Source organism: Balaenoptera borealis, assembly GCF_965194805.1.
Source record: "Balaenoptera borealis genome assembly, chromosome: 2".
Lineage (NCBI taxonomy): Eukaryota > Metazoa > Chordata > Mammalia > Artiodactyla > Balaenopteridae > Balaenoptera > Balaenoptera borealis.
In genome coordinates this window covers 72,099,690-72,124,499 of record NC_138867.1, presented here as the reverse complement: position 1 = coordinate 72,124,499, position 24,810 = coordinate 72,099,690, and the positions used below count along the sequence as shown (strand labels likewise).

The 24,810-nt window shown below is 35.3% G+C and overlaps 1 protein-coding gene across 10 annotated transcripts in view; it reads left to right on the top strand.

The window, feature by feature from the left end:
* Positions 1-321: 321 nt before the first annotated feature.
* The window catches only part of TMEM161B (transmembrane protein 161B), a 69,022-nt gene continuing 44,533 nt past the window's right edge, over positions 322-24,810 (top strand). For 3 of the 10 annotated variants that reach the window (XM_082377658.1, XM_082377656.1, XM_082377659.1), the window contains exons 1-2: positions 322-472; positions 20,951-21,054. In XM_082377658.1, the coding sequence (XP_082233784.1) occupies positions 470-472; positions 20,951-21,054 (107 nt within the window). In that variant the 5' untranslated portion in view covers positions 322-469. Of the gene's footprint in view, positions 473-20,950; positions 21,055-24,810 lie in introns of those variants that run through there. The other 7 variants (XM_082377665.1, XM_082377663.1, XM_082377660.1 and 4 more) reach the window with 4 other exon arrangements.

Genomic DNA, 24,810 nt, shown 5'->3' with positions numbered 1-24,810 from the left:
CTCCCGCAAGAAATCCGCTGGATCTGGAGTCGGCTCCCACCTCATTCACCAACCTTTATCTCCATCACCTTGTAGAGAGAGGCTGCGCTCCTGCCAACACCACCCAACCTACCTCTGGATCCTCGCAGGCGCGACAGTGGCGCGCCGCCCGCCCACCTACCTACCTGTGCTGCGCCTGCGCCTCCCGCGGGCGCTCTCAAGGTCAGCGCCTCCCCCAGTCTCTAACCTAGCGCCCACGGAAGTGGCAATGAAGGACGTCCTGCGTAGCCTCACCTCTGCGTGGCGTGGGGTCGCCGGCGTTCAGCAGAGGGGAGGGACTTCCTGTCCCGCTCAGACTGAACTTCCGGCAGAGCCGGAAGATCTTCTCCCTCGCGGTGTCGAGTGGATCCCGGCTGTAGAGTGGTGAGGGGAGGTCCCGGACGGCCCCGGCGACTCCTGGGCGTCTGGTCCACGACCTGTCCTTGGCGCCATGGTGAGTCCTCCTGTGAGAGCTGGAATAACAACAGTCGGGAGGAAGGGGCCGGGAGGTCAGTCCTGTGAAGGGAGCCGGTCGGGTGCCCAGCTGAGGGAGGATGGAGCGGGCGGGAGCAGTGGGGTGAGCGGTAGGACAGGACCTACCACCTGTCCCGGGGCGCCGGGGCCCCAGAGGAAGCAGCATCTGTCCTGCCCAACCGCGAGATCTGTTCAGGAGTACGGAATAGGTAGTCAGGATGTTCATGGCCCATTTACTGTGTATGGCCGTGGGCCAGGTGGTCCCAGAGTTGACCTTGCCGGTTGATGATCTCCTCCCTTTACTCTCAGCTGTAGGGCAGTGACCAAGAAGTTCAGATCGTAGAAATGCCTATAGCCTTTCCAGGTGGCCACAGTACATTCCCTTCTTGTAAAGGATCAACACCTGTCACTTAAAGAAAGGGCAAAGTAAAGAAACGGCAAAGTCAGTTTATCTTTCAAACTCAGCCCTTGTGGAGTTGGAAAAGGTGTCAAATAAAAAATCTGGACTTAATAAGCAGGGTCTATATTCGAAAGGAATAGCAAGGGCGTGGGCGAGGGAACTATTGGAGTAGGGAGAGTGCCCTGACCATAAGATCTGCAAGAGTCTCAAAGGTTAGGCAAAAGAGCTTTTCTTTTTTGGGCAGGAGGAAACAAGGCTAGAAAGAACTGGGTGTGGGGAAGTGAGATGAAAGGGATTGGACTGTAAATCAGAGAAAGTTTTACCCCCACGCAAACCTGTTCTGAGGGAAAACTGTTGGGGGGTTGTATCCTGTTTCAGACTGAGGGTGGGCCAAAGTTCAGGAACCTAGGGGAAGAGATCTTGGAATTTGGGTAATATTTTGTTCCATTTGCTCTATGGGGACAAGCAGTTCAACTAGTCATTTTTGAAGCGAAGAATGGGAATTTGCAGGCGCTATGTCTGCCCTTGTTATAGGTAAACAAGGTGGGTGGGTAATTCCTGAGTCTTGCTTACCTAAGTCCTATGGGGACTGTTGGTTCTTTGCAATAAGCCATTTCCAGATCACAGAAGGGTGGCAGTGGAAGGATTTCTTAACCTTTGCTGTTTCCCAATATCACAGGGGTTTGGTAATGTTCAAAATTGTCAGTTACTTGACTATATAAAAGATTTCAAATCCTCATCTGGAAGACATTCTGTCTTGGAATTTGAAGTTTGCCATATTTTTTCAGGATCAAATGTTGACATTGTTCAGCTGCTGTGTATGATGATTGACTTTTGAATGATTTATAGAAACTTAACTGACTGTGAAACAAAAGAACTTCAAAATACTGTGGTTCCTGGTGCTGTCTACCAGCTAACCTCAGACTCTTTTGGGCACTGGTGCGTGTGTGTGTGTGTGTGTGTGTGTGTGTGTGTTTCTTTAAACCTCAGTGAATAGTAACAATTTGTAATCATTAACAGTTTTTTTTCCCTCCTTTTGTATCAGTGAAGTTAGACAAAGATAAGGAACAGTAGAACTGGAAGGAACCAAAGATAATAACTAGCGTAACCACCTTCCTCCCTCCCCCCAACCCCAATTTTATAGAGGGAAGGATCTGACGTCTAGAAATAGGCAGTGATTTACCTAAAGTAGCGATAGTTTGGCACAGTCTAGACTATAACCCGAATCTCCAGTTCTTAAATTTCAGCTCAGCTTTTGATATCTTGGTCTGAAAAGTTGAAGATAGGGTGTAATTAAAAACTTTAAATTTATAATTGTCACAAAGAAGCTGAATGTGAACTTGTTCTCAGTATTCTGTAGTTATAGAAGTAGAACCCCTCTCCCCCTGCCAGCTCAAAAAAAGGTAGTTTTGTTTTAAGCTAAGGTGAACTCATGATGTTTATCAAACTGCCACTTAAGAGAGTGTCACCTGGAGAATGTCACCAGGAGCCAGATAGTTTACTCTCCATTTTGTTATTGCTTATAGTTCTGAGTTAATTACTAAGCTTGCAGCTTTACCTTCCCCAACTATGAAATTGATAATGTCTGTATATGCAAGGAAAGGGTTTAGCTATTATATGAAGTGAACAAGGGTTGAATTTGTTTAGGATTCAGCTTAGTTGAATTGAGGTCTTGTGCACTGCTTGGTCCTAATGATATAATGAAAAGGGCACAGAAGTCAGAAAACCCAGATTCTGCCCATTATTATATGAATTTGGGAAAATCACTCAACATAGATAAGAATTCCAATTACCTTCTAGATAAGTGGAACTTGATAGGAATTAAAACACCTTTTAACTCTAATATTTATGATTCTGTGACTTCACCCAGGACTTTTTTCAGAATTTTCAGAAAGTTTCTGATTAAGTAAAATTTAGTCTGATTTCCACTGTCCTGTCCCCCCATCCCTCCTTTGGTTTCTCAAGTTGGATTTTTTTTTTTTTTAATCATTCACCTTTTCATTTTTTAATATATCAGGTTGGTAATACTTGGAATCTTTGTCAATATGTTTGGTCAAGTATTTTACTACTGTTTTAAATACAACCATAGAATGGAAAGCAAAGCCTTTTTTATTTTACACCTTGATTTTATTTTTGTTTTAGTCGATATAAACTCATGATCAAGACCAAAAATACTGAGTATTCACTCTTAATTTTTTTGCTTTCATGATGTGAGAATGGATAGTCCATAGAAAATTTACTAAAGGAATAAAGCTATTTTATTATACTTTTTGAAAATTATAGACAAACTTTAATCAAATAGATCTTTACACCATTTAGGCTGCTTTGTGGGAGAAAAGTAGATTAGAGCTAACTCCTGGAATTGCAGGAATCGCATGGCTTATTTTATCTGTGTAACATCCTCTAGTAACTTTTACTGTGGGATTGTGCTGCGGTGTGTTGGTTGTGAAAAAAAGGTTGTGAACCTCTGCCTTAATCAGAGTTAATGAGAAAGTTTTCTTTTTGGGGAATGGGGAGGGCTGTTGGGAAGAGATAATGTGGTATAAGTTATAAGAGAAATACATGTAATGTGTTTAAAGAATAGTACAGAGGAAAGAAATTAATTCTAATGGGGGGTTGGGAGTCATGTAATAGGTGACTTCAACTGAGTTTTGAAAAGTGGATTAGGACACCAATTCTCAACTTAAGTTCCCATAGGATTCACCTGTGATGCTTGATAAAAATGCTTATCTGGTCTCCATTATTGGGGGGTGGAGTCTGAGAGTTTAATTTTTAATGAGTTTTACAGTTAAGTCTGAAAGTCGTGGTCCTTAAAGCACTTTGAAGGAAATGTAATGCAGACATTAGAAACTTTGATGGAGATATTGATGTTTTTGTGCTGAGTGATAATCAGATGTGTGGTTTGTTGATGTGGTGGATTACTTTAATTGATTTTTGAGTGTTGAACTAGCTCAAATACCTGGAATAAATTCTGCTTTGTTGTGGTGTATAATTCTTCTTATACACTGTTGAATTTGATTTGCTGGTATTTTGTTTAGGCTTTTTGCATCTATGTTCATGACAGATACTGGTCTGTAGTTTTTGTTTGTTTTTCTTGTAATGCCTTTGCCTGGTTTTGGTAGTAGAGTAATGCTGTCCTCATAGAATGAGTTAGGAAGTATTCCCTCAGCTTCTGTCCTCTGAAAGAGATTGTAGAGACTTGGTATAATTTCTTCCTTAAATGTTTGGTAGAATTCACCAGTGCACCCTACTGGGCCTGGTGCTTTTTGTTTTGGAAGGTTATTAATTATTGGCTCAATTTCTTTAGTAGGTATAGGCCTATTCAGATTGTCTATTTCTTGTGTCAGTTTTGGCAAATTGTATTTTTCAGAAATTGGTTAATTTCATCCAGGTTATAAAATTTGTGGGCATAAACTTGTTCATAGTGCTTCTTTATTATCCTTTTAATGTCCATGGATCTGTAGTGATATCCCCTCTGTCATTTCTGATATTAGTAATTTGTGTCCTCTCTTTTTTTCTTACTTGGCTTGTCTAGAGGCTTATTGATTTTATTGATCTTTTCAAAGAACCAGCTTTTGGTTTTATTGATTTTTCTCTGTTGGTTTCCTCTTTTCAATTTCATTGAAAATAATTCACATTATTTCTTTGCTTTTGCTTACTTTGGATTTAGTTTGCTCTTTTTCTTGTTTTGTTAGGTGGAACCTTAGGTGATTGATTTGAGATCTCTTCTAATATATGCATTCAATGCTGTAGATTTCCCTCTAATCACTGCTTTTGCTGTATCCCATAAAATTTGATTAGTTGTGTTTTCATTTTCATTTAGTTCATAGAAATTAATGTTTTTAATTTCTCTTGAGATTTCCTCTCTGACCCCTGTGTTATTTAGAAACATGTTGCTTAGTCTCCATGTATTTTGGGATATTCCGGTTATTTTCTGTTACTGATTTCTAGTTTAATCCCATTGTGATCTGAGGGCAGACAATGTATGTTTTCTATCCTTTTGTTAAATGTTTTATGGCCCAGAATGTGCAGTTTGAAGGATGGATTCTGGTCAGGTTTCATCACTTTGCCACATAGTGGCAGAGATTGGGGCCTCTTCTCAGTTCTCTGACTTTTCCTCCACTTCTTTACTAATTCTTTCCAAAAGAGGCTTAGTTCAAATAATCGTAGAGACTGTTCTCTTGGTTAGCATTTGGTTGATTCAAGGTTGATTCTTATGACTGGTTTATACTTTGGGCTCTGTCCACTTTTTAGATAATTAGTTTGCTTGTTTGCTCTGGGATAGAAGCTTAAAGCAAATATAATTGATTTTAGAAAATCAGAACATATTCTAAAGTGTTCATTTTTTAAGAGAGAATTTATTATTTTCTTACTGTTTTGCCATGGTTTTCCCATGTTACTAAGTCAAGAATGAACACCAACTTGCCCCAAAGGAACTTTGAAGAAATAAACCCGTTTTGTACACTGCCCTCCTACTCTTTCTGTACCACCTACCCTTGAGTTACAGAAAAAAAAAAAAAAAAAATCTTTAAAGTCCTGGTGAGATGAACATTCTCCTGTTTTTAACTGAAATGATTGTGTCTTTTGTTTCACCAAACACTTAAAAATCATGCTTTTACTTCAAAAGTATTTGTTCAGTCATTGATTCATTGTCTGTTAAGCAGTATCTGTATGTCATGTACTGTTCTTGGCAACAGAGATATAACTGTTTATAAAACAGAGACATTCCTGTCTTTATGGACCTTATGTTTTATTGAGAGAGTCTGACAATAATCAAATGAGACATAATATTTTTTAGTCGTGGTAAATACAATAAGGAAAGATAGAACAGAGTTAAGGAAATGATTGAGGTGGTTATTTTAGATAGCGCATTCAGGGAAAGCCACAATGAGGAGGTGACATTGAAATAGATTTGAGTTCATATATATATTCAGCCTATATACCTGGTATCTTTGAATATGTGTTTATGAACTGCACCCTAGAAAAGTGTTATAGTGTCAGGCACAAAGCTCATAGTTTCTTTAACTATAGTGGGAATCTTACAATAAAGCCATGTATTATCATCTTTCCATACAGTGAACAGAAAAATAATAGAAATGTGTTTTTTTAAATCGTATATTAGTAGGTGATATTATATTTTACTGAATAGATTACATTTTTTATGCCACATATTTTTAGTCTTTTAAGTTGTTACAGATCTTGGGAGAATATAACTTATTCACTCAAAATATTCTGATTTTACATTGTATCTTTACTTACATTAAACAGACTTAGTAATTCTTTTGTTAAAGTAAATTAAATATCTTTTATGTTTTGACCATAAACAAAGATTTAGAAAAACCTGAAATAATTTCACCTTTTGATACTTTGATGTTGAAGCTCAGGATTTAATATCTGATATTAATTAATATAGTGTTTTATTTATTTTTTAAAAATTGTAAGATGTTACAAAAACCAACTGCTCAAACATGCGTATCTTTAAAAATGACTTTGGGAAGAATACAATAAATATATGGCATTGAAAGTCTGCTTGAACCAGAACTAGATGACCTCCATAGTTTGTTTCAAGGTTCTGTGATTCTGAATGTGTGATTTTGTGAATGTTATTGATGTACTTTTAGTTGAATGTACATTGAGGGAACAAAGGAGGGAATATTCAATTTGTATGGAGTTTAAGAAGGATTTCACAAAGGATTGATTGGACTAGGTCTTTAAGGGTAAGTAGTGGAATTACATCAGGTAGATAAGAAATTGAGTGTTACTTTTCCTCAATAGCAATAATAGCTACATTTATTTAAAGTCAATATTTATCTACTCTACTTATATTAACTTAACTAAATACTTATAAAGTTATTCAGTCTTGGGTTTTTTTTTTTTTTTTTAACTTCCTACTATTTTTTTTTTTTAATCTGTGTATTTTACCTACTTTTTTTTTTTAACCTCTGTTTTACAGATGTAGAAATGGAGGCACAGCAACATTAGAGTAATTCATCCAAAATCACATCTAGTGGTGGTGGAATTTGACTTCTAAATCAGGCTGTTTGGCCACTGTAGTGCTGTGCCAATCTTATTGTTTATCTTTGATAAGTTTTAACTTATGAAAGGATTGAATTTCAAAAACATTTTCCTATAGAAGTAATATTATAATTAGTGATTATATTTCTAGAAAATCCTTCCCAACCTAGTTACTACCTAGTATCACATCTCATGGTATTAGAGAAATTAATTATTACTGTCATGTGTAGTGCTAATGATTGGCATTTCTAACTCAGATGCTAAATACATCTGACACTGCTGCAGTAAGTCACAATAAGGATTCTGTCATATTCCTTTTACCTTAACTGGCACTCCTTCACGCCAAAGCATTAATTTCCCTTAGGCCTGGGGTTGAACTAGTAACACTGATGAAGTGTGGAGCAATTAGAGAACTGGGGATGAGGACCTGTGGTGAATTGGAATTTCTTATCAGCGTAAGCATGTAGTGTGTCACATTTGTTCCAAGCCTGTCTCACAGCCCATTTCTTTTCCTGAGGGCTCTCAGGATTGGCTTGCTCCTTTTCTTTTCACTTGGATTGCCTATTGCTTGCAACTAGAACTTTGTTCCCTCCCTGAGTTGCAAAGAATGTGGTCTTGTAGAGTATCTTGCTTTCCCTCCCAGACATTCAGCACACTCTAGTAAAGGTTTTTACTGCTAGAAGAATCTGTAAAAGTTATCTCCCCATGAAACTTCTGAGAGACCATAAACTAATTATCTAGCTAGCTAGCTAGGTATTTATTATAAAGATCCTTTAGGGAAAAAAATTGAAGTGCTAGATGATAATGATGAATCTTTGCAATAAATTCTTGGAAGTAGAGAGGTTTAGATTGTGAAGAAGAGATGAGATGGAAATACTAAGGGGCATTGGTTAGAGAAAGGGAGACTTTTCTCCAACAGTAGAAATTACTTAGGAAGTAGGAACTTCAACAAGCTCCATATTATAAATATATGATAGTAGACTGCCATCAGTTAATGTCACAGATAAGGCACTGCTAAGGCTATGGCCATTTTTCTTTTTTTAAATAAACTTAATACTTTTATCTTTGTGATAAGTAATAAAAGCCTTTTGAAACAGTAATCTTGAATTGCTTGTTTTTTATATATAGTTTTAATGTCTGCCCTTTACACAGTGCTTAGCTGATTTTTGTTATCTTCTACCTGTTGATTTCCACTGTTTGCCTACGTGCAATGATCCACTTAGAAAAAGCAGTGCCATAGTTGCCTGTTTCCTTTTCCTGAAAGAAAAAGTCATACTGGAGGGTTCTGCTCAACTAAAACTTTATTAACTTGAGTGTTTATTAAGTATTTTTATCATTTCTGAAGATTTTGGCTATTTTTATGGTGAGTATAAATAATTGATTAGAAAATAGTTCCAGTTCTTTATGGTTTATGGGCATATGCGTTTAAGTGTTCCATGACTAGAATCATTTATTTCTGGATACAGTCTTGCTCAAAAGAGAAGCCATGCCTTTTTTTCCTCGAAAGTTTTGCTTTTATTAGTAGCTAATTCATCAGTAGAATTTTACTTCTGTTTAAGTTTATGCTTACTGACTTCCCGCTCTGTTCCCTATTGTCTTAATTAACGTTAAGACAATGAAGCCTTACTGTATCATTTATTCCTAGACAGTTTAGTTGTTTGGATAGGTCAGATGTTTCATGTTGATTATACTAATCTTTTCCTAGTCTGATTTTTAAGCCATAAAGGAATTTGAAAAGAATCTGGATAGCTGCAATTAGAATTGCCAATGAAATACGTATTCCAGTCAGGAGGGACAGATAAGAAAGCTTTGGTAAAATTCATTGTAGTGTAAGTAGTAACTTTAACTGAGACATTAGTTCTTTAAAACTATTTTTAAATTTGATTTCAACTAACATTTATTGAGTACTTATTCTTGACTTTAATAGTTTCTCAATCATTACTGTCAGAAGTAGTTATGGTCATCATAGTTCTTTCTCTTGATAGTCACTAAAAATTTTTTCAAATCATAAAGAAAATCATTTAATAAGAGAGAATTGGCCAAGTAGCTAAGTTTAAAAAAAGAAAAAAAAAAAAGGACTCTAGAACCTCTGGCATTCACAAATCTCCTAAGAGAAATTCCTGCAAACCACTATTTGAGGTAAGATGCTGGGCAGTGGGCTAGGTGTACTCCTTTACATTAACTTGGAGCTCTGATTTCTATGCAGGTCTCCTATAAATATTAGCTCATTTAATTCTTATGAGGAAGTGATAATTATTCATTCCCATTAGCAATAACCACGTATCACAGGCTTTGATGGTGGCTTAGAAATGGTAAATATGTGAATGCCAGCAATCTATTGTTTATTTAATTAAAGTATTGCAGTCATCATCAGTAAGCTTTTTTAAGATTTTGGAGATCATTTGCCAACTCCTGTCATTTTGTAGATAAGGAATGAGTCCTAGAGAGGGCTTGTCTAGTTGCTGTACTAATGCTAGTTAGTGACAGAACTACCTCGATTCTAGTGTTTAATTACTCAACATATTAAAATATTAACAATGAATGCATTTTTCTAACAGTTAATATTAGGGGTGCACATTAAGTTTTCTTGGCTTTTGTATTTGGCTTAAAATTTAGAGATAAGCTGAAATTTTTATTTTGAATTGCTTAATAAAACTTTATTAGCACACTTAACCAAAGTTTGAAAGTATTTGCAATACTTACTGCATTAAATTGAGAGGATTATCTTATAAAAATAGCTACAACTCTTTGCGTTTTTTATTTTTAACATCTTTATTGGAGTATAATTGCTTTACAATGGTGTGTTAGTTTCTGCTTTATAACAAAGTGAATCAGCTATACATATACATATATCCCCATATCTCTTTCCTCTTGCGTCTCCCTCCCTCCTACCCTCCCTATCCCACCCCAAAAATAGCTACAACTCTTAACTCTGAGGTATGCAGAGTGCATGATGTATTGTCTTTCAGTCTTAAAGTGAATAATTTTCTTCTTTATTGTAAATAAAGTTCAGTGTTTGGCATGTATAGGAAACTGAATATAGTGAAGAACAGTGGGCAAATTTTTGCTTTATCCTTTTATTTCATCTAAAAAGTAAATATTCGACTTGTAATGAAAGCCTGCCTTGCAAGGCGCTTTTCTGGGAATGGAGTTGGGGCTGAAGAAATGAGTTAAGTACAGTTCTAGTGGGGGAGAGACCCTTAAATTACAGCTCAGCATAATAAAGTCTGTTTTGGAGTTATGCATATGTTTTTTAGTAGCCAGGAAGGTTTTATAGAGGAAATGAATGTTGAGGAATGAGGAGGAATTGGTTAGAATAAGCAAGATGATTTGTAAATGTCAAATATAAATTTATTAGTTTTGACTAATAGCTTTTTTGAATATAGATCTGTAGGGAAATTTTTTATATTGTCAGAAAATACTCTTACAGTTAAGGAAGAGTGGCAGAATTTAGGGATGTCTTACATTAAACCTTTTGTTTATTTATCAGTATTATAATAAAACATTTATGCCTGTTTTGCTTAGAGATAAAGTAGTTTGTTAACATCTTTAAAAATATTTAAGTTTTCATCAACATTTTAATGACTGTATGGTATTGCTTTACATGAGATATTGCATAATTTATTCAACCTACTATAACTGGAAAATTATCTTTTAAACAACTAGGGACTTCCCTGGTGGTGCAGTGGCTAAGAATCCACCTGCCATTGCAGGGGACACAGGTTTGCGCCCTGGTCCGGGAAGATCCCACATGCCGCGGAGCAACTAAGCCCGCGAGCCACAACTACTGAGCCTACGCTCTAGAGCGTGCGAGCCACAACTACTGAGCGCATGTGTCACAAGTACTGAAGCCCGCGCGCCTAGAGCCTGTGCTCCACAACAAGAGAAGCCACCGCAATGAAAAGCCCGCATGCCGCAACGAAGAGTAGCCCCCGCTCGCCGCAACTAGAGAAAGCCATTTGCAGCAATGAAGACCCAACGCAGCCCAAAATAAATAAATAAAATAAATAAATTTATAAAAAAATAAAATAAACAACTATTAATTTCAACACATATGGTGTTGAAATTAATAAAATGATTTATAAATTATATTTAATTAGAGTGTCCTGTACCCTTGGGAAAAAGCATCTTGATCCTTGTACTCTATTTGTTGTTGGTCTTCCACTTTGCCTTATCAATTTATATCATAAGAAAAATATCTTAAGTTTTTTTCTAAGTTTAATCAAATTCTGAAAAACGGCTTTCTATCATCATCTTCAGCAGAAAATCTGGAGCTGCTGTTACTGAATATAGTTATGTCAGATTCATGCATTCTACTATGTTGTAGGTCTAATTAAGATATTTAGGGTGAACCGAGGCATTTTATTGAAGGTTTGTGGTTTTGGACCTTAGTTTTAAAGTACATTAAATTTCTTATTCTGAATTCGGAAACAATAAAAATTTCTGCTTGTACTTTTTACTCTAAAGAAATTAAATTTTGTGGTGCAGAACATCAATGTTGGCAAACCGGACTAATTCTGTAAACATTTAAATTTGAAAACCCATGTCATTTGAGTTCAAATCATAGTTGTTGATAATTATGTTTTCCAATTCCCTTTCTGTCATTTTACCTTCTATATATTATGTGTATATAATTCTATTTGTAGTAACAATTTAACTATATGAAATTGCTGTTTTGTAGGTCAAAACAAATATCTGATTTCATATGATTCAATCAATAAGTCTGTTAAATATCAATAGGTGACTTTATTCATATTCTTTAACAGCTTTCCTACCAAAACCTTTTATTTTCATTTCATTTGTTTAGCAAAGACCTCCTTATTTTCAGGTCTGTTTACTGTGTCTGTAAGGACTGGAGCTATGATATAAAACCAGATAAAGGCCATGATAGCCTGTATGGTCAACCCTGGGATTCTAGGGATGGTCTGTGGGGAGGAATTCTCCCTGCCTATTCATAATTGTTTTATGCTTTTATCCGCTTTGGCATTATATGGAAGAATTTCTCTTCTGGGTGAAATTTAGATAGCCTTCAATTCTATTAAAGAACTTATTGGAAGTAATTGTTTATAAAAATGCAGCTTGGGTTTGTCAGTCATCTACATGTATAAGTTTATCAGACCTTTCTTAAGTTTCTGGACATCCTCTCAGTCACATTGCCAAGATCTTGACCTTGATGCAGTTATTTTTCAAGATCTCTCAAACTTTGTCCACTTTGGTCATTTCTTTGGCTCTTTTGACCAGCTACTTAATTATCCTGCAGATTTAACCTTTAACTCCACGTCTTTCATTTCTCTGATGTTGTACCTGAGCTACTGAGTCATGCAGACTTGTAGTTGCTTGGCAATTATTCATTCAGTTCTTCCGTTAACTTTTATGTCAAAATTCTCACGACTTGCTGCCCCTCCCCTCTTTTGTTTTACAGATCAACTCCCTACCCCATCATGGTTTTTAGGGAATGATCTGAAGACTTTGAAGTGATATGTAATGAGTTTTCCAAAATGACTATACCCAGTGGAAAGCAGGACATCAAAAAATCTTGACCTAGTTTTTCCTTATCCCACCCCAGCCAAGTTATGTAACCTTTGAAGACCTCAGTTTTTCAATTTAATACGTCTCTATACCTTTTGTGCTTCTGTTCAGTAGAACAAGGTCTCATAAAGTTTTACTTTCAACTTAGGCCTTTGGTCTCATCTATTTCTGATTCATAAGCAATGCCCACAGTTAACTCCTTTTTAGAATATTTAGCAGCCCCCTTTTATTGGTTTCTTCCCTTTTGCCTTAAGTATGTATATTTTCCCCCTTACAAGTGTATATTTTTATATGTGAACCTTTCTAGTAACTGTCAGATTTTCCTCTTACTGCTTAATTTTTCCAAGGAATAATTATGGCCATTATTCTCATTTTATCTTTACATAATCACTTAAGTTTAATCTTTACCTACTGATACTTTTCTTGCAGAGATAATTATTAACCTCATGCCTAAGTCCTTTTTTTTCCTCTAAAAAAATGTTCTTAATTTTGCTCTTGTTTTTGAAGCTGTTTTAGTTTAGGCTTTTATGGTGTTTGTTGGACTATTTCAGCAGATATCTAATCTAGCTCTTTGCTTCCAATTACTTTTACCCACCTCCACTTTATTTTTCCACTGTAGTGGCAGAGTTATCCTTCCAAAATATATTTGGTTTAGTTACTTCCAGGCTTAGGATCCTGGACTTATTTCTAAGTGCCTGCAGAAGAGTCCATTTTGGGCAGCCCATACCAAAATCTAGCTGTGTGGAACTGCTCATTATTTTAGCTCATGCCATTTACATTCTTGGTACAAATAGGTGTATCTGTCTAAACTTGTATTCCTTTCCTGTCTGACAATGGGATACTACTTTAACCTTGTGACATTGGTTTAGATGTCACCTCTGTGAACAACTCTTTCCCAGTTCTCTAATGTAGATTTAATCACTGCCTTTCCTGGAATGCTCCCATAACACTGTGCACTGACCTCTACCATACCACTTATCACATATTATTTGTGGGTGGCATGAGGGGTGGTTAACATTTTAATAGTTTGATAAAATCAACACGTGATGGAAGAAATAAGTTGTCCTCTTACCTTGAACTTAGATGTGGATTGTTTGCAAGACCTAAGGTAGACTAGATTGTAGCCAAATCAAATGGTATTTACGTGTCAAAAGATAGAGAAAATTTTAGATAGGTTTTCGTCTAAAGAAATAGGATTGGAAAGTAGTTTTGTCGTTTGAAAGTCGAGAAAAACAGTTTAAATAGCCAGAATTGGACATACTTATCCAGAACTATTTAGTGTTGGAGTATTTTATACTCTAGAGGGCTGTTTTGTGTATTTCTTCAGACTTCATCTCTACGTGAATGAAATATCCCTCAATGATGCCTTTTGCTCTGAATCACTACGTACCAAGCAGCCTGTTTATAATTTGACTTCCAGTGTATCATTAAGACAGTAATGGAGTGGAGCACTTAGTGAACTCGAGCATCTGATTCACTTGATAGCTTATGTTTCACTGTATATTAATTGATAGAACTCTTACAAATCTGATTATTGCCAGTCTGTCTGATGTAGAATTGGTTGTACCAGAGAAACATGTTCTGTGTGTGTTCTGAATGGCTGAGGATACAGCCAAGGTGGGAGGCCTGTGGTAGGGTTGTTAGTCCACTTTCTTGAGTTTCCTTCAGCCTACACCTTTTTTGTCAGTGGCTCTAGGATTCTGCCAGTCACTGAAACTAAAGCATCCTGAAATAACCTTTGAGACAATCCTGTTTTATTCTGTAGTTGTTTTCCTTCATGGTCAGTCACACTCAAAGTCTGATTGGTTTTCTACTGACCAAGTTTTAGTTTTGTTCTTTCCTTCCTAGTTTCAACTGTTTCTATCTTAGTCTTAGGTTTTCTCTTTAATTGCTCAATATATTGCTATGTCTGATTTTCCTTATAGGTTACTTGCATTATTTTATTCTCCTACCCCTGACTGTTTAAAAAGCCTTCCAAGGTGATCTTTATAGACACCTCAGCTCGATGCCTCCTCTTGGTTTTAAAGACTCTTTAACAATCTGAAATTCTGTCTTCATCTGATTTCTCACAATTCTTTGTCATATATTAAAGTCTGCTTTGGTTGAGTTAAGCTTTTTGCTGTCCCATGGTTACTCTGTTCACATTTGTCATTTAGCCTGGAAGTCCCTTCCTTGATTTCAGTTTACTCATCCACTCTATGAAACTTTTGTATTCAATTTTTTGAATTTCTGTAACTGTTGTTCATAGTACTATGCAGTTTTGTGCTCCAACATTGTCTTAATATATTTGTTGTTACCTAATATGATAATCTTGGATTTTAAGTTCTGTTAAGACAGATGGTTTTGTAGTAGTGTCATTCGTTCTTTCAACCCTACTATGTGCCTTGAATTATTCTAAATGTCATTGCTCTGAGTATTTGGGTTATAATAGTGAAACACAGAAGTCCTTTGCCAAGTTTCTAATAATGGCCAGTAAGATATTGGATGTATGTTAGGCAGACAGCCTATATTTGTTAATTAAATTTTTGTTTGCTTTTCTCATTTATGGATATAAATAATTTCTGTAGTGACATAATTTGAATTTATAGATTTTTAACATTGTTTGGCCAAGACCCTAACTCATTTGTCACTATAATATATAATGATTCTATATAGTTCTTATCACCAATGTAAGAGAGGCTGCACTTCTCCTTCCTGCAGTACTGCTACTACCTTTAGTGCAGTTCCTCCTTTCATACCTGGGCAGTTGTCTTAGTGCTGCTGGGTTAGCCCTCATCCAGTCTTGACATGGGATCCAGAGCAACTTTTCTTAAATACTGATCTGGTCATATTACTTTTCATGGGTTTCCTTATTGTTTTCAGGCTAAATTCTAAACCTGTAAGTGTTGCCCTTTAGTATCTGGTTTTGGACTACTGTCATCCTATGTGAAGCAGATATCACTGATGGTTCATCAAGCTGATTCCACCGAGTCTTGACTCATGCTTTACTTTCCATCATCCCGTTTCACAGCTTTTTGCCCTTAGTATTCTCTCTCTCTTCTCTCTTGCTGTGTTCTCATAGAATCCTGTGCCTATCCTCTCATAACTTTGTATTGTGAGGGTCCATTTACTCTGTTAGTGGACTGGTTGCTCATTGATGGCAGGGACTGTGCTGTTTCTCCCTATTGTGTGCAGGTGGTTCAGTGCCTGTAGTTTGTTACTTGATAAATGTTCATTGAATGCACTGAAACGACTTAGTGCATTCGCTTGGAAATTAGGGGTCTGGGTTCTGGATAAGTCTGTGACTGAGTAGTTCTGTGGTCTTTGCTGTTTGGACCCTGATTTCTTCATTTGTAAATTGTTCAGAGATGGTTTGCTTAAATGCTCAGTGTGTGAATTCTAAGTTTTATGTGAATCTAGATTGAAATAACAAAGTTCACCCCTTCTTTTGTAGTATAAATCATTTGAGCATCTCTAAGAAGTCTGTTTCAACATGTCTAGCTATCACTAAAATATGTAAAAAGTTAAGAAACCGAAAATAGCAACGTCATTGGGTAACAGCCTCTTTCTTTTATTTCCCTTCTTACTTATTCAAGGGGGGTGATAATTAAAACCCTTTGGGTGGTGTGAGTCCCAAGTATGTATGCTGACTTGCCTTCTGATGCTAAACAATGTATACTTTGTTTCAGTCTGTTGTCAGCAGCAGAGCTAGTTTAATGAAACAAAACAAAATGTCAACTCCGCTGAGGTTGACATAATATTGTTCCAAGTTTGAATTTTAAAATTGCTGGGACTTCTGTGTTTGATCCCTGGTCGGGGAGCTAAGATCCCACATGCCTTGCGGCCAAAAATCCAAAACATAAAACAGAAGCAATATTGTAACAAATTCAATAAAGACTTTAAAAATGGTCCACATCAAAAAAAATCTTAAAAAAAAAAAATTGCAACATGTTTGTTTTTAAGTTTGGGGAGTTTTATTGTCAGTATTGTCAAGCAAGGTAAAATACTGCTGTTTGATATATTTTATTTCTTGTAGAATTGTTTAATTTTCCTTGGTAAGAATTTTTTTAACCTACCCAGAAACGATTACTAACAAAAATTGAAATGATCATTCTTCTGTAGACTAAAGGCAAATAACTTTTTCTTGCTCTTCATGGCCTCAGGTTAATAGATGTGGAAAGGCTGAAACCTAAGTTGCCCCAGTGTTTCACCCTTCTTGGGTGCTTATGAGCTATTTCATAATTGACTTTCCCCAGTTCCAGTTATCAAGAGAATTGGGGCCTAGGGGCAATGAATCCAGACAGAAACCATCTCTTTGGTCAAGTTATTGTTTTGAGGCCCTAATAAAACCATTAAGGCCACTTGGGTCAATGACCCATATGGTTGTGTGTTTGAGAGTTCAGCCATGATGGACTTTATTGTTTCAGCGCATATCTACCCAGTTTAATAGTTTTTTTCTTGTGAAATTTATGTTTGTTTATGCTTAAATTTACTTAAGCATTATCTTTTAATTAAAAATAATGAAAAATATTCAGGAAATTTGGTTTTTAAACATTTCAAAAATTCTGTTTTGTATAAACTTAGACATACATAGACATTTAAGTTGGTCAGTGAAGGCAGGTTATTTAAATGGCTTGTTTTTAAATTTCAAATGATTGTGTCTCTTAGTTAATGAATTGAAAACTTTATATTTCAGTATGTTAATCCCTGGCATGAACACTGTAATTGTCAATTGTATAGTAATGTCTCAAAAGTTGATCTAAGTTTAGCATTAATAATATATTAAATTGATAACATATAATTCTATAAAATGGTTGCCATTTTGAAAATATATTCCAAGGACTCTTTTCTAAATATGTATGAAAAGGAATAACTTTGGGGACATGTATTCCATATAATTTAAAAATTACTTCTCAAAAAAATTAGGTAGATTCTTGTGCTGGGAAAAAAGCAACATATTTTCTTTCAGTACCACATATATAGTCACCTAACAGCTGATTCATTCTCAGAAAGATTTATTGACTTCTATTAGAAAGTTGGAAGAAAACTTCTATTATATATTTAACCCAGTATATAGATGAGGTTTTGAGAGAGTATTTTCAACTGCATTTAAAAAGATGGAAATGGCATAGTAAGGTAAATGAATGGAGTGAAGTTACACTTTTCCATTGAATGTTTTTTAGTCAAACATTAACTACAACATTGAGAATGATGTTTGCCTTTCTTGGGGTTGATCTCTTTAGTTCCTCCTTTGCCTCAGTATACCATCAGTCTCTGAATTCTTCAACAATATCCTTAGAATGCATTTTTCTTCTGAGTACCAGAGATAACCACAGTAATTTAAAGCATCATCATTTCTGGTCTGGATCATTGCAGAAGCCTAGTTGCTATTCTTAATTCTAGTCAGTCCAATTTGCTGATTTTTGTTTGTTTTTGCCTTCACATGGTTTACATTCTTCAGTAGTGGGTTTATCAGCAGTTTATGCTTAGTGATTTGGAGTAAGAGGAGAGTTTGGCAAGATGCCTCTTTTCCCCAGTTCATCACAGTCCATCATATATATATCTTCCAGATCAGTCTTTCTGAAATGCCATTTAATACCTGTAACATTTATTAGGTGTGACTAAGATATGATTTCTGCTATTAAAGAGCTTACACTTTAATAAATTGTTATATATGTTTATGAGAGATTGTACTAAATGACCTTGAAGATACTGTGATACTATCACATTTCTTTCAAGGCTAGATTGAGGTTCACTTTGTCCACAAAACTTTCCCTGACTAAAAAAATTATCTTTTGCTTTTAAGTCTATAATCTCAAATAGACTAACCTTCTCACCTACTTGCTAATATATTTCTTGGCCTTGTTCTGCCTGAAAGAGTTCTTTGTAGCGGCATTCATTGTATGGAGATTGCAGAACTTCTATCACAATCTACATAGAAAATAGGATAGTAAATTCAAGTGATAGGAAATGTGAAAGAAAAAAGGTAAAAATGTAACCTTTGATGTTAGGTGAATATAAAAGTGGTCTGAATCTTAACCCAATTGGTAGAATTTAAGGCATTAAAATATCCACAGTGAAACCAGAGTTGAGGCAGGTTTCAAAGGCATTTTAAAAACAGTCCTGTTTAAGAGCCATTTTACTTTTTTTTAAAGAACAGTAAGTACATTTTTGTTCCTCTTTTTAAATTAGGTATTTGTTCTTTTACTAATTGATTTATAAGAACTCTATATAATATCTAACAAGTGAATTATCCCTTTGTGATATGAGTTACATATACTTTTTCCCAGTTAGTCTTTTGACATTGTTTATATTGTTTCTCTGTGAATAAATTGGATTTGATTTTTCTTAAAATCTCATATTGTTGGAGCAGTTTTAGGTTCGTAGCAGAACTGATCAGAAGGTATAGAGGGTTCCGTATCCCCTGTCCTGGCATGTGCGCAACCTCCTCCACTATCGACATCCCACATCATGATAGTGCATTTGTTACAGTGGTGTACAGTCGATTGAACAGTTTGTTACAGTCGATGAAACCTGACTTTTTCAAAATTTTTTTGTGTTCTTTTATCACTTAGGAGACATGTCATTTGTTATGGTATGATTCCATTTATTTTGTTTTTTAAATTTATCTTTTATAGAAGTAACATTGGTTATTTTTTTGCAAAGTCTCCTCTATTCTTGAAATTAAAAACAAGTTATCCCATAATAGTGATAATAATGACAATAACAACAAATAGTACTAATTCATATTGACTGCTTACTCTGTAACAGGCACAATTACTAACCACAGCTTGATTAGTAGGTAGGTTGAATTATTAGCTTCATTTTATAGAAGAGGAAATAGAGGTACAGAATGTTTGAATAACCTGTCCAGAAGGCATGCAGCTAGTAGATGGCAGATTCTATCCCAGGCAGTTTGGGTCCAGAGTCCATGCTCTTAAACCAGATAAACTATACTACTTTTTAAAAAACATTTTAACATTTTTTTAATGCACTTGTTTGGCATATTAGGTTTGAGGTAGGAATTCAACTTTATTTTTGGACTGCTTAGATAGAGGAAGAGCCAACAAAGAGGAGTATAAAGAAATGGTCATCTAGGTGGGAGTAAAGCAAGGGATTTGGTAGACCTTGTTGGGATTCTGCTGAGATTTAAGATAAGGAAGGGTAATTTGGCAAGATGAAGTGATTGTGATTGTAGGTGTTTTATAATGGAATGGGCCGAAGCAGAAGTCAGATGGGAACTGTGTGGGCATATGAGAACACAGAAACAGTGAAAACAAGTCTTCTGCAAAGTGGCTACGTATTTGAAGAAGGGGAGAGCTGTAGAATAAGGGAAAATTATTGGTATTTTTTAGAAAGGTGAAAGGTGTTAAAATGCTGATAGGAAGGATTTGAATAGAGAAGAGATTAAGGAAGATACAGGAGGGAAGCTATTCGTTGGTTAAGGTTCCTGAAAATCAATGAGAGGATTTGCTCTGAAGCATAGATAGAGGGATTTGCTTTATACTGAAGATGCTCTGTTATTTCTAGAGGGTGTGGAAGAAGAAGGGTGCAGATACAAGTGATTGTGAGCTTGTCGGTGGCAAGTGAGAGTTCTCATTGGATGCTGTTGTTTCTCTCTCTGTGAACTGGAAGATGTTCTTTACTGAGTAGAGAGTTAGAAGTTTGGTGGGGGGGATAAATTAGGAGTTAGGGATTAGCAGATACAAATTACTATATATAAAATAGGTAAATAACAAGGTCCTATTGTATAGCACAGGGAACTATATTCAATATCTTGAAATAACCTATAATGGAAAAGAATATGAAAAAATATATATGTGTGTATATATGTATTTATGTATAACTGAATCTCTTTGCTGTGATTGTAAATCAACTATACTTCAACAAAAAGAATTTTAAAAAATAGTTTGAGGGAAGTTGGAGGTGTGAGGAGGTGGGAGAAGGTTTGAATTAGGTATTACGGAGAACAAGAGAGGGATTGATGAGAGCAAACTACGGGCATTTTTGGACCTTGTTGAAGGCCCACCCACTGGAAGTTGGTGATGACAGCATGAATTAAAATTTTTTTTCTAGTGACTTTCAGGCCAGTTCTGCTATCACACTTACTATAGTTAATGCTCTTTAGTCATTCACTACCACCCTAGAATTAAAAAAAACGCATACTGCTTTTAGACCTAGCCAAGGTAGTGTTTTAAGTGTGTTGAATAGAGTAACTTTGGAGAAGGATGAAAAAAACAAAATCACCATTTTTCACTTCATTTTGGTACACTTAAGTAATGGAGAACATTTCTTGGGAATAGATTTTGAATGTGTATGCTACTTTAACTTGTAGAGGATTATGAGAGGAGATCACGTATTTTAAGTTTAAACATACGTGGTCTTGAATACCTAAATGGCAGAATAATATGTATTTTGGTAGTAAATCCATCTTTCTTAAAGTATAATTTTCAAAATGTATAGAAAGCTTTTCAGCAATGTCCTCAAATCTAAATTCGTTCATTGTTAAACTTGTTTGTTTGTTTCTTTACACAGGGTGTGATAGGTATACAGCTGGTTGTTACCATGGTGATGGCCAGTGTCATGCAGAAGATTATACCTCACTATTCTCTTGCTCGATGGCTACTCTGTAATGGCAGGTAAGGCAAGGATAGGCTGATTCTGACTGGCACTTTCAAATCTTTGTTTAGTTTACCAGGCTGATTAACTTCCTAGAAGTGAAGTGCTAATTCCAATTTTCTAAAAACATGAAAAAGGAAAATAATGAGGAAAATCTAGCTTCCTTAGTTCTCTTACTTGAGATATTAGTAGTTTATCTGTTTAGTACAAAGGTAATAGGGTCATGGTCAAGAATTTAGTCCCTTCCTTCTCTATCCCTTTCTGTCCATGGCCACTGGAACTATCACATGACTTTTCTAGTTACCTTTAATAAAAGTTGGTCAACAAGAGGAAGAGACTGTAAATGGAAGTGCTTAAATATTTTTACCATTGTTGGAAAAAGTGACTCAAAGCACATATCCTATTATTGGTGACTTACTTGAGAGTTTATTATGAGAATTAGGGGCTCTTTGTTTTACTGCAAATAATTTTAAACTTTAATTTAGTGAGGAGGAGATGAAGTTGTTTTGTAGGATTTTAATTTTGTTTACTGCAGTTTAAGCTTACTACTGTCGCCTCCTTCTGCAGAGGAGGTAAGTTACCTTGCTGAAATTTGTACAATAAAAATATAAAATCAAAAGTAAAGAAGGTAAATATAGGAGGTGTAGTGAGGCAAAAGCAGTAAAACTCTGCATACAGAAATACATGCCACAACCTTGTATAATTATGAAAGGTAAATTATAGATTTGGTACCATGACTATAGTTTTGCTCCAATTATTTGTCTCTAATAAATAACCAAATTCTATTATTGATTTGTATATCAATTTTCTTCTGTTTAGACCGTTGGAAATTAGAAAGCAATGGATAGCTGTTATCCTCGTAATGATTTCATATACTGCAAGACCAATAATAAGCAATTCTATCCATAAAGCTTAAATTTATTTTCTAGTTTTAAGTATATTCTTCTTCTCTAATGCTTTATACTTTTTCCTTATCAGTGTTTAAATATAGGAAAATATTACTTAGACTGCTTAAAAAGTTTTTTTGAACACTGATAGGCACACACATGTGTGTGGAATGTGTGAGAGAACAGCAGTTTAAAAATGTATATTTTATTAGCAAAGTAAACAATGACTGAAGTTTTAGTGAAGTTAAATAAAAGCTTCATCAAAGCTATTTATAAGTGAAAAAAGTAAATCATCTGTGACTAGTTTTTAACTATGTACGTTTATGCCCTGTGCAACCTTGCTTCCTTTTTTTGCTTAGCAAAAACCTTTTTTGTAGATCATGAAAGGGTGAACATCTGCTGGGCAAATACCATTAATTCTAAATAAAAGGAATCTGAATTAATAAACTAGGTAAAATACATATTAAGGTAGCTTGTTTTCTACTAAGAATTGCACATTTCTAGATTTTTGTTTATGATGAGTCTCCAGGGAGACTTCCAGGTCTCTTTTGGCTTTAAAGATCTTTGCAGTCATGTCCCTTTTTAGTCTATAGGCAACTTCTACTTTCTTACGTAATCTGCAACACATTTGTTTCTATAAAACTAAAATTTCAGAGCTTGAAAACTGATTCTCTTTGTTAATATTGGAACAATATATTTAAAATCTTTACTCATTTGACAAGTATGTGTCATAAGTATATATATTGCTAATTTGAAGAGGAGCTCAACCTTCAAAAATAAACGTTAAGTTGATGTTTTTTGTGATCTTGATTTGCTTTTATAAATAGATTAACTTTAGTGGTAATTAATGCTGTCTCTAATTCCAAATCAGGTTTCAAGGATACCAATCAGGATTTTCTAGTAATAGTTACTCTTCTGCTGTAGTTAGTTTCATTTCCTCTCTGTTTTTGTTTTTTTTGCTCTGTGTTCTTAAGATCATCTATTTTTCTTTAATATTAATTCTGAAATTTTTAGGTCATGAAGCTATATTGCTCAATGTTGCCTAACTCTGTTGAATAAGAATATTGATTTTATCATTTTGGGATCATTATTGTTTTGCCAACCTTTTGTGATATGAAATGATACTGTTTTAATATTAAGAAAATCTAAAATCTCTTCTAAATTGCTCATGTAAAAATATTATTGATCAGAAATGACAGTTTGCATTTTAAACCATATGATGTTGCTGAGTTGAAGGAGAAAGATCTGAGAACCTTCTTAGATTATCGGCTCTAAAATACTTGAAGAAATTTAAAGGGAGAGGCTTATGAGGACTTTTAAAATTATGAATAGTGTAGGATGGTTTGGGAGTGACTATACTGAATAGCTATTTAATAGAACTATTCAAGTGAATAGATGTGTAGATACCACGATAGGTTAATCATGGGTATGACAGAAGAAACTTCTTTTTAGTTTCGGTATCTGTCGACTTAATATTTATTCCACTAGTATCATATCTTCAAATTGTAAGTATTCATATTTTTCTTAAAAGTTATGGCTTCTCTTTTTATCATGTAAATTAGTTTCTGTCCATATCTCTCATCAGCTTCTGTCTCTTTTAGAATGGAAGGTGTGAAGTGGCACCTGTTTGTATTATGTTGACTTAATGAGTAAGCCTGCCTATTTCCTGAAGAAGTCAGTACCTTGAAGGAATTAGCAGTTTTTGCTTATAAATTAACCTGCTGATTTTTTATATTAAAAATTGACTGGTTTTCTAGCTCTTGTTAAATAACATTTATATATTGTAAGTAGTATTGTAGATATCTAGTTTTCAAAAAAATAATGCATAGTCTTTAGCCTGGTTTAATTCCATAAATATTACCTTTACAATGTTATAGAACTTTGAACTGATAAAATTTTTATTTCTGTTATCTCATTTGGATCTCTACACTCTGAACTTGGAAGAAGAGATGTATTGGGATATGTTATGACCTCATAAATCTTGGTGTCTGAACTTAATAAAAGTTTCTCACTCAGTTCCTCAGACAGGAATCAGGGTCAAATGGGGGTACCTGAGACGGGTCAGGCAGCTCTCTGTGTAGATCCTTCACAAAATGATGATTCAAGGATTCAGCTATCCTTCAGGTGGTTACTTAGGGATTCTAGGCTTCTTCTGTCTTGTGGCTCCTCTGTTCCTTCTGCTGCTTTGGAGTCCTTCTATTAGATGCTATGCCGGTTGGCAAGTAGAGAGAGAGTGGGCTGTGGATTTTTCAGGAGATTCTAGGGGCCAAGCTTAGAAGTAGATATATCATTTTTGCCCACATTACATAGTCTGGAGCCCTATGACTGGTTCAGGCCAAAGTGCACAACAGGCTGGGAAATACACTTTTCATTGTACCTAGGAAGTAAAAGCAGGATGGGTAAGTGCCTAGTCCTTCTTTGCTGTAGGTGATATTGTCTCCATTTTTACAGATGAGAAAATTTTAACTTTACTCCTGTTCACATACTGAAAAATGAAACAGATCCAGGCCTTTTATGCTGGAAGTCTGATTCATAGTCTAGTAATTATTTGATTTATGACTGCTCATCAGATTCCAGACCCTTGTCCTGGAGCAGACATACTTGAACCAAGGTTTGAATTTGGTGGAGGTGAACTTTTCCACAACCACTGTGACTTCTGCTGGCAGTTTATAGAGTAATTTATTGAAGGTTTTCTTTTTTCTACCTTTTTTCCCTAGCTGTGCTTAGCCTTCTAGAAGATACCCTCAGGTTATAAGCAGTATATGGTTTCTCTTTACTTACTTACTCTTTACTTATTTTTCTGGCTTCTCTAGGATTACAGTCACCCTTTATTCTAAGTTAAAAGGCACATCAGCATTTTTCTGATTACCAAAAGCATGCTAAGTGTGA